Source organism: Hevea brasiliensis, chromosome 9 (genome assembly GCF_030052815.1).
Source record: "Hevea brasiliensis isolate MT/VB/25A 57/8 chromosome 9, ASM3005281v1, whole genome shotgun sequence".
NCBI lineage: Eukaryota > Viridiplantae > Streptophyta > Magnoliopsida > Malpighiales > Euphorbiaceae > Hevea > Hevea brasiliensis.
The window spans coordinates 19,088,364-19,098,683 of record NC_079501.1 but is presented as its reverse complement, the minus strand read 5'-3'; the positions used below and the strand labels follow the sequence as shown (position 1 = coordinate 19,098,683).

Here is a 10,320-nt window from a genome sequence, read left to right as displayed (position 1 = left end):
TAAAAATAATAAATTTAATTAGGCTAGGGGTATTTTCTTACATAACACCAACAAGATTTTTTTTTTTTCTGACCAACAAGATTATTTTCACCATACTTTGAAAGCTCACATCTTTTCTATTACCGTCAACCACGCAACTATATATCTCATCACTTATGTTAGTTCTATATAGGCCGTTGGATTACATCTCTACTAGTACTGCCACACACACACATCACTCATATTTTCTTTGTACATTAATATCTTATTTTAATTAGGGGTCCGCCGCCGCTTCTTCTTCACACCGTTCTGCTACAGTCGGCCTTACCCAACCCCACTCTACGATTAGCCAGATCAAACTCCACCCACAGATTCTGCTGGTGGAAATTCCCTATTATGTTACTCGCTGCACCTAGCATCTCTGACCGTCCTATTCCCACGCAGTGGACACCGCCTCCAACATCAGCTAGGACCCTCTCTTTATCGATCACAATTTCTACTCCCTTCTCGAATTCCAACACCATACTTCCTATCAACCGTACAATCTCCGTCGGATTTCCATCGAAACACATGTCCGATACTCCGCCGTACACGTAGTTCTTCTTTAACTTTGGTCCTGCATGTCTCACTATCTCTTCCCTCACTTTATTATAAGCCTCATCCACCAAGTACGTGAACTCGGAACCTGAATCGATCATTGTTTGACCTGATCCACTCCGATCAGGCCGGAAAACCGACGCGGGGATGTTTAATCTCATGTTGCCGATTCTTATTCCTTGCATTGGAACACTGTATGCTAAGGCGTCCAAGTTTGGTAACGTTGTTTGACTTTGAGTAAAAGTCAGAAGGCTAATGTATTGAAACCCGCTCGAATTCGGATTTTCTCCCAGATAAAATGACCCGGTTGAGGACAATCCGGCCTGAGATTGACGTGTTGGCACGCAATATGAGAATTTGGATATTTTAGCTTGTGCAGCAAATGAGCGCCGACCTAGATTCATCCCCAAAATACCCTTGTCATTGCTGGCGTCCTGAGCACAACCCAGGATGAGAGGAGGGGTGCTTTGGGAACTAGAAAATGTGAATTTTTCCCTGACGAGACTGCCCTCAGCATAGGTGCCATCAGCGTAGAAGTAAGAATAGTGGCATAAACGGTTCTGGTCGCAAGAAGTAGGGAGGGTAAAATCGGGAATTCGAGGCTTGCAAAGAGGGTGAGTGCATGGTAAAACAGAGAAGGAAGAGGAGAGAGAAGGATCAAACGCCATCGTAGGAGGAGGCTTCTTAGGAGTCTTATTGTGGCACTGAATCCAGGAGAGCTGGCTACCAGTGTCCAAAACCATTTGCTGGGTCTGAGGAGGAGTCCCGATGGGAAGAGACACAATCAAGGCCATGGAATACTTGAAGGTGGATCTGTAGTTGTAGGGTGAGGTTTTGATTGGTGGGCTATGCTTGATTTGCGAGACAAAAGAAGAGTAAAACGATGGAGTAGTGTTCGCAGAGTGAGGGACAGAACTGAGAGGGAAAGAGAAGGAAATAGAGGTGGCGTTGTGTTGGCTTTCTTGGATAGAGAGGGAAAGACAGGAGAAGAAGAGAAAGAAAAAGAGAAGGAGAGCCATGGCGTTGGTGGTGAGTGATGGGTTATAGTGCATAGGTGGGTGGTGTATTTATAAATTATATGGGATTTTGAGAAGAGAAAAACCAAAAGATGAAGAAATGAACAAAGAAGGAAGACGCGTTTTCTTAATTGAGCGGTTAGATGCTATTATGACGGAGGAGGGTAGTTTAATTGCAGAACTTAGATTCTCCTGTAATATTGTTCTGCCTAAATAGAAGCATGGCACCTTTTTTTTTTTGTACGAAAAAGTTGAAGAGAGGAAACTTCACCTGTTCAGAGTATATCAATTTTTATTACACTCGTCCATTGATACTATTAATGGGAAATTAACAAACTCTTAATCTAATGAGAATGAGAAAGCTGATCGAGTATTTATAATTAGATCACTCTTTTCATTAGATTTTTCACTTTTGCTAATAAAAAAATATAATATTATTTATTATATATTTGGATGAATTGAATATAATTATATTTCAGATTTTATTTATTTTTTTATTTTTAAATTGCTATTTTCTCTTCCCCTCCCCCTTCATTTTATGTTGTATTTTGTTGCTCTTCCATGGGCTTAAATTTCTAGGATTTTTTTTAGCATTTGCTTTCATGGCAGATCCTTTGATCATGTTCTTCTTTTTATCTCACCCCCACGTGCAAATCAAGTTTCATCTTTATGGGTCTCATCATTCACGCGAAGCCATGGAAGGATTTTATTTTTTTACTGACTAAACAAGTAAAAGAAAGCAACGAGATGATACCTTTAATGGAGAAAAAAGTGCTTAATATTTTCAGATCTACACATTAAAGCTCGTAATCGGATGCTGATAAGGTGGAATTAAGGGTGTTTTAGAGCCTGGGGATTTTTATGTTGGGGTTGCCTTGCTTATTTGATTGTCATGAGTAAGATTTTCAAATTCGGATTGGCAATAAAAGGTTTAAATTATAATGGGAATCGAATCTATTAAAATAACTTATAATATTGATGATCATACAAGGAATAGCTTCTTTTAAATGTAATTTCAAAAGCTTATTTACCTTTGAATTAATTCATGTTCTCATCTTGAAACATAAGACAAAGAGTGTTTATATGCTGTAAAATATACATGGAGACAACTTCATGTTATATTTCAAAGTTTATAGATGCATGAATAATTACTTTCTTTACATTTCCTCTCTCCCACATATGTAATAGAAAAAAAAAACTAATAAAAATTATACACTAAATTATTAAATAAAATTCACATAAATTAAATTTATACAAATTTTTTAAAATAAAAATACCTACACATAATAGTGTTGATATTATTATAATATTTTATTATTATTTCTATATAATAAATAAATAAGTCAATAATAACTGAATTTCATGGAAAAATATAAATATAAATTTTTATATTATAAAGACACTCAATCATTACATTATCATATGACAATGACAACAAAATCACACATTATGCATACTAGTCGTATGTTTTAATAAAAAAAATACAATTATTATAATATAGTATCAAAATAATTTGTTTTGCAAATATAATATTATAATTTTTAAGAATAGAAAAAAGATGATATTGAAGTTAATATTTATCGTGGCAATTAAAAAGAAAAGAAAAGGCATTAAATACATATATAATGGGTGTGGCATTAACGACATTCATGGAGTAGTATCATTAAAGGCTGTCCGAATGACACTATTGAGCATTGAGGTTGTTGTTCCTTTTAGCTACGCAGTCAACACTTAACCAGCTGGCCACCATACATATATAGCATCGTATACTTATATTATCTTATCCTCACAAATAAAAATATCTTTGATAATATGAAAATAAAATTAATAAAAATTGAAATGAGAGGGGCAAATACATGCATAATACATGAGCTGATGCGATGACATGTGATGACAAATAAAATAATAATGTTTGGGGGTACTATGTTACGCATTAAGACAAAATGACAAGAGCATAATCATGTTTTTCTATGGAAATATTTGTTACCCATAATCATGTAATTAATGTAAAATTCATAAAATCAGGCAATGCTTATCCTACTATACATATTCAAGGTCAATACAAGTGCATGAAGAAGAGATAATGTTCTTTCTGTTCGATCCTAGATATGATCAGCTCTGACTAGGACAACCAAACCAATCCATAAAAGTTAACATCATCATAATTGACCAGCTTGTATCTCTATTTATATCTCCCTGGCTACCATTAAACCACTTCAGTTCATTCCATAAAATACAAATTTAATTAAATCCCCATTTAAAGAAGCCCATTCAAGACCATGATCAAAGAAGTGAAAAGATCAAGAATTCAAGATCGATGGATCAAAGAGGAAGTAGAAAAAGATGACGTGATATGTGATAGGAAGTAAGGAGTGAAAATGTGAATTGCTCACGGATTGCTGTGATTCACAAGGGTCATTAGCGATCAAACAAGTTCACAAGCTGTTTGTCAACTTACTATTTCTGTGTGGAATGGATCTTAATCCCCAGTAAGGATACAAACACTGGGACAAAGTTTATATCATGTATTATAGATATCAACCGCTTTCAGTTGGTTGTTTGCCTTCATGAAAAAAAAAAATATCGTAGCCTGTAGAGATCTTGGCTTGTATGTAGATGTGTTTATATTTTAGTTGTTTTCCTCTTTTATGATGGGACAATGGGACATCTTGGTTTGTGTCTTCATTATGGAGAGAACCCACAATTTCCCTGTCTAGGGCAACACGTGCACATGCAAAACATAAACTCTACAGTCAATAGCAATAGCAAGGGCAATCATGTCAAAGGACCCAAAATGATCATCACGGAATAGGGTAATTTATTTTTGTTTTATAATATGAAATTATTAAATATTTAAATTTTGATTATTTTTTAGAAAATTTAAAATATTAAAAATAAACAAACAAAACAAATTCACATTGAGACTATTTTTTTTTTTTAAAAAAAAAACAAAAACTCAATTTATGCTACTGTTATATCTGTCATTATTGCTGTGATTTTATTGCTTCGTGGAGAGAGTTCATAATATAATGATATGTACGGGGCCATTAATTATTGGAACCTTTTTATAATAAACTGCAAAGGAGCATTGATTATTGAAGGAAAGATATGATAATTGATTTTAGTTGCACTCTCATATTCTTCATGAAAAGGGGAAAACGAAACCTCCAAGCTAAATACTGCTGCTACTTTAATTTTTTCTTGTCAGCTCAAATGTATGAGCTTATTTAATTTATTAATTTGCTTCTTTGACTTAATCAATAGCTTTTTTTAAGGCTATATATTTATATATATAATTAAGAAATATTCTTAAGAATATACTATAAAATATGTTAGAAAATATACTATTATCTATTTTTCTTATAAGTAGAGCAAATTAAGATTAAAAAAAAAAAAGTTTTTCTCCCTATCGTCCTCACTCTTTTCCTCTACTCTTTTTTTATTCCATCGTTATCAGAATATTACCTTCTAACTCAAGTTAGAAGAGGTAATAATTTCAGATTTCATTGTACTAAGAATGGAATTGCGGCTGCTAGTTATATAATTTCTAAATCTGCTACATAAATGAAAAGTTGTGGCAACAATGGGGTTTGCTGAAATCATAAATTAATGGCTCTCCTCTAGCCATTTGCCAGACAAGGTGAAAGATGAGGAATTGATGATGAGCTCATCACAAAAAAATCAGTTATCTTGAAGAGAAATTTCTTTTATTACTTTTTGTCATTGGTTGAGATTTTCAGGTTGCAAAACTATTTTTGATTTGCCTCTATTTTTGTTAAATTAAAGAAAAAAAAAAGGGATATATGGGTTTCTGCTAAGAGGCTTTGAAGTTTCAATTTCAAACAAATGCTGGCTTGGAGACTTAGCTTTTTGAGAGGAGGTTTTTTCTCAAAGTAACAGGATGTTTTTTAAGGTTTAAAAATTTATACTTATGTTTAGGGGAATAGAAGGATTTTAAAATATAATTTTTGAGGATTTAAAAAAAAAAGAGAAAAAAAAAATTCTTTTGCCTTATTTGATGAAATTATTAAGATATGATCATTTCTCTCTTAAATAAAAAATGAAAAATTATTATTATATCCCAATTTCCTTTCTTATATTTAAGTTAATTACTTAAATATAAATATATAACAATTCGTTTTGGCTTTTTAAGTAACCAAAAAGAGTTTAAACTTTTTTTTTTTTTTAAGTTTTGTATGTTTGAATTTCCTTGGATGTATATATAGTTCCCAAAATTTCATGTCAATGTTATGGAAAATTTTCAATTGTATTTAGTAGAATCTCTATTTTATTAACAACTAAGTACCTATATTTGTATTAGCACAAAAGCCCCTATTATTTAGCATAATGTAATTTTCTTGGCAAATGATTTTGCTATTATATTTATAGAAAAAATTTATGTAATTTTAATATTTATCGCCCAATTTCTCCTTATTTTTCACTAATTTAAAGAAAAATATTTTAACTTAGCTATAAAAATTTGAGAAATTAAATTTCCCCACTGGCTGCTTTTTTTTTATCTCGTGAAAAAAAAAAAATGAAGAGAAATCTTATTTCTTCTCTTCCCCCATTTCTCATTTCCCATTTTGCTTCGGTTTGGAATTTACTTAAGAATTAGAATTGAATCAAAATCTTAGTATGATTTTAGTTTAGTTTTTTGTTATTTTAATTTAGGTTCGATACAGTTCTTGATTTTTTGATTTCGATTCGATACGATTCCAGTTCGATTCTAAATTTTTAAAATAATTTTACGTAATTATTTTATTAAAAAAATCAAATTTAAATTAGTGTTTAAGTTTTGAATTTTAATTATTAATACATAATATATTATATAATATATCTTTTAATTATTTTTAAATTATATAATTTTTAATTATAAAATACATATATAATATAATAATATAAATATGCCATATAATATATATTTTAACTATTTATTAATTATATAATATTTAATTAAAGGATACTAATAGAATTACGAATTATATAATTAAGAATTATATAATTAAGAATTATAAGATAATTTAATATATTTATAATTATAATTATTTAAAAAATAAAAAAATAATATAATATTAAATTAAATTTAATTATAATTAAATTATATAAATATATAATTACTTTGAAAATTATGTAATATATCTAAGAAAACATAAAATATATATATATATATATATATATATATATATATATATATATATATATATATATATATATATATATATATATTCATCATCATTTTGATTCCCGCTGGATTTTAAAACATTTCATTTAAATTCTTAATAAAAAATTAAAATTAAATTAAAATATTAAAATAATTTTAATTCAATGTAATTTTTTGTTCGATTTGAGACCAATAACTGTGTGCAGCCCTAATCCAAACAGACGAGCGACTCGAAAAAAAAAAAAAAAAAGCCCTGTGACTTCTACGGTGGCTATAACACGCTAAAACGTTGAATCGGCGCATTCGGTGCTTAAAGCTCAATCCAGAGTAGCCACCGAAGCTTATCTTTTCCCCACTCGAGAGAATTCCTCAGGTATGTAAATCCATATTCTTCTCCTTTGCTGATTTTGATTCCGTTTTCCATTTATATTCTTTCTATCAAGAATCTTACTTAAAATTTATAAATATTCGCAAATGGGTTTGTACTTGTTTTCTTCATTTTCTTGCTTGATCCAAATATTCTAGTTCATTTTTTTTCTCCCCTTTATACTATTTATCATGTTTGCTGTTCTTGCTAATGGTGGTAATCCAAACCAAGAAACAGGATAGATTTATGTAAATTGGCTTGTTCTAGTACCTTAATGGTAGAGTAACCCACATGAAGTTCTTTTTTTTTTTTGGAAGGAACCCAAGTGAAGTTCTTCTCCTCTTGAAGCAGAAAATTCATTTTATGGTTGAAGTTTACGATTTGCAGCTCTTGATTAAAATCCTTTAATTGAGACCAGGCTATGCTCAACCTCTGTTTGAGCAAGCCACAATAAACTTTGACTCTTTTTATGATTATAACCTGTTTGAAGTCCATACAAATCGTTAATCTGATTGATGTCCGTGCAAATTGTTAAAACCTACTTTTTTGTACTTGGTGCATAAACAGGAACTTGTAAAACAACTCAAATTAGCCTTAAGCCTAATTGCTATCCAAATTCTGAATCATCACAATTTACATCTACCCCATTTAATCATGATCTTGATCATTTGATATGGTCCATGGTCCAATTCCTCTGCCTGATTGTGGTGTGTGTGAGTTCATTTTTTCTCCTCTTTGAATGTTTTGGTAATCATAATTTATAATTAGCTAGCTAAAGTCTGGATTAGTTAACTAGAATCAGCTTAATCATGGTTAGTTGGAGCTAAGAACAAAGTCAACGATGTCTGCTATACTGCTGGAATGTATCTGTAGTTCCTGCCAAACTTCTTCCTTCTTTAAAGAACAGTTATTTTTCAATCAATGAGAATATGACTTCATTCCCAATAGTTCTAGTTTCATTTGGGATAATGCTTTGTCCATCTGATCAATGCCCATTGTTGGTCTTGGATCCATTGAGTGTCATTCTTTTCTAATTTAGCATGGCGACTGTATCTGAGATTAGGAAAGATTTGTGTGAACTGAACAAGTGATTTTAGAAAGACCAAGTTACATAATCAGAGAACTGTTGACTAAAAAAAAAAAATCAAGGTTCTTTAGGAAATGGGATTTTTTTTTTTTTTTTGCTTCTCTAGTGGATTGTAAATACTTGGAAAATTATTATCAGCTTGTTGCAAAGCTATCAAATGAGTTTTGCACATGCATTGTTCATAATGAACAAGTTTGTTGCAGCTCTAGTTAAAGATTAGGGAAAATCAAGGGATCTTTTGTTGTGGGGGACAGATGAAACATTTAAATATCGTTTATTCAAATCAAACAGATTTTCTTCCATTTGGGAGGGTGGGGATTTGGGTATTAGAAATCCAAGGATCTTTAATCAAGCTCTTTTATGTTACTTACCCTTTCAGAAAAGAAAAGTTGGATGGTGATGAAATAGGATATTGTTTTGCTAAAATGTTCAGATGACGAACCTTAGAGCTACATTTTCTGGACTATCATCAGTAGTGGCTGGCTGCATAAATTAGGAGGGATGAGGGAATGTAATTTAAGGTTTTATAGAGCTTTCAATGACCTAGGAGTTTGGTTCAGTTTCTGCTTTATTGGGTGTGCTCTTCCTGTTGCAGTATATAGGAGTAGTGTATGAAAGGATAGTTTGTGTTTGAAGCTGAGGTCTAGCCAAATCTTTCTACAAAAGACTGTTGATGGGATTTACTGCTACCCTTTCTCTTTGAAGAAGAGTTTAGGCAGATTTAAGAACCCTTAAAATATTTGCTTTGTTTCTTTGGACAACAGCTTTTGTTTGCTTTCTTACTGCTGAAAATGTAAGGATATGCATTTTCAGCAGATTCACATTTATACAGTTTCTTTGGTTTTCACTAAAGATTGCCCTTTGGATTTTGATCTGGGGTCATTGTTTGAATCTTTTGTCATGAAGGGATGAGGGACTCCATTAACTTTTCTGAACAGTGTTGAACAAGTAGCTCCTTTCTGTTTTAAAAAGTTAAAATTTCCATTACTCCTACTCTATTCTGAATCATTAGAATCTAAAAATATAATAAAGCTTGATATGTAAAAATCAATGAAGTTCATGTAAGTATTTATATTATTTAATTGATTCTTTCACCAGGATATACGTGGAGAAATTATAATTTCCTCTTACATCTCTGAAGAGTGGTGTTTTTTGGGATGGATTCAGTCATAGTAGTGCATAATGGTGGATGTCATTGTGGAAGAGTGAGATGGCTAGCCAAAGCACCAAGCAGTGTTGTAGCTTGGAAGTGCAACTGTTCTGATTGCTCCATGAGGGGACACATCCACTTCATTGTCCCTTCTGAAAGGTTTGAGCTTCTTGGAGATTCCAAACAATACCTCACAACATACACTTTTGGTACACATATGGCTAAGCATACATTCTGTAAGGTCTGTGGCATAACGTCATTCTATACTCCTCGATCAAATCCAGATGGAGTTGCAGTTACATTCAGATGCGTGGATCCAGGAACACTCACCCATGTTGAAATCAAGTATTATGATGGCCAAAATTGGGAGCGCTCGTACAATCAATCTAATATTGCTTCATGTTCAAAGGCAGATGTGCCAGTTTGATTAGAAGCATGTTATAGTCACTGGTAGCTGGTACGTGCTTGTGCGAAAGTCGCATGTTTTGGCTCTCATTGTATTGTGAGCATAGAATAACATTTTGTTTCTAAAGGGAGGATAAGAAGGGAACTTTATTTTTGTATTTTACCTACAAACCAACCATTACGAGTGACACTTGTCAGAGACTTCTTTTTTTTTTTTTCTTTTTGTTGTTATGGAATTCTTAATTTTTTTTATTTGATACTATTAAATACTAATATAACAAAAGAAAATATATGTCCAATACAAATTTACAGTATCAAAATTTCTCTTAGAAAAGATTATGATCTAATATTGGGTAATAAAAAGCTTCATTTATTAAGATTAACAACCGTATAATATTTATAATTTGTTTAACAAAATCTATTATTTTTATTTTTATATGTATCTTGTAATCAAAAGTGTTGATATATGTTTGCACGCTGGACTGATAAGGTTCAATCTGATGCATCATTAAAAAAAAAAAAAAAAGCTGTGCTAATGAGACAAAGTCTTGTTCT

At 31.5% G+C, this 10,320-nt stretch overlaps 2 protein-coding genes across 2 annotated transcripts; one reads left to right on the top strand and one right to left on the bottom strand.

Moving 5' to 3' along the window:
• Positions 1–1,756, bottom strand: LOC110645914 (aspartic proteinase PCS1-like). Its single transcript, XM_021799179.2, has one exon. It carries the CDS (start codon positions 1,626–1,628, stop codon positions 279–281), a length of 1,350 nt encoding a protein of 449 aa, XP_021654871.2. The 5' UTR covers positions 1,629–1,756; the 3' UTR covers positions 1–278.
• A 5,221-nt stretch (positions 1,757–6,977) lies between these two features.
• On the top strand, positions 6,978–9,980 carry LOC110645928 (uncharacterized). Its single transcript, XM_021799199.2, has 2 exons — positions 6,978–7,129; positions 9,309–9,980. The coding sequence occupies exon 2, from the start codon at positions 9,368–9,370 to the stop codon at positions 9,785–9,787; it is 420 nt and encodes a 139-aa protein (XP_021654891.1). The 5' UTR covers positions 6,978–7,129; positions 9,309–9,367; the 3' UTR covers positions 9,788–9,980.
• The last annotated feature ends 340 nt before the right edge of the window (positions 9,981–10,320 follow it).

Excerpts from the sequence above, each read along its gene's own strand:
- LOC110645914 (XM_021799179.2), bottom strand. The coding sequence starts at position 1,628 with ATGCACTATAACCCATCACTCACCACCAACGCCATGGCTCTCCTTCTC.
- LOC110645928 (XM_021799199.2), top strand. The coding sequence starts at position 9,368 with ATGGATTCAGTCATAGTAGTGCATAATGGTGGATGTCATTGTGGAAGA.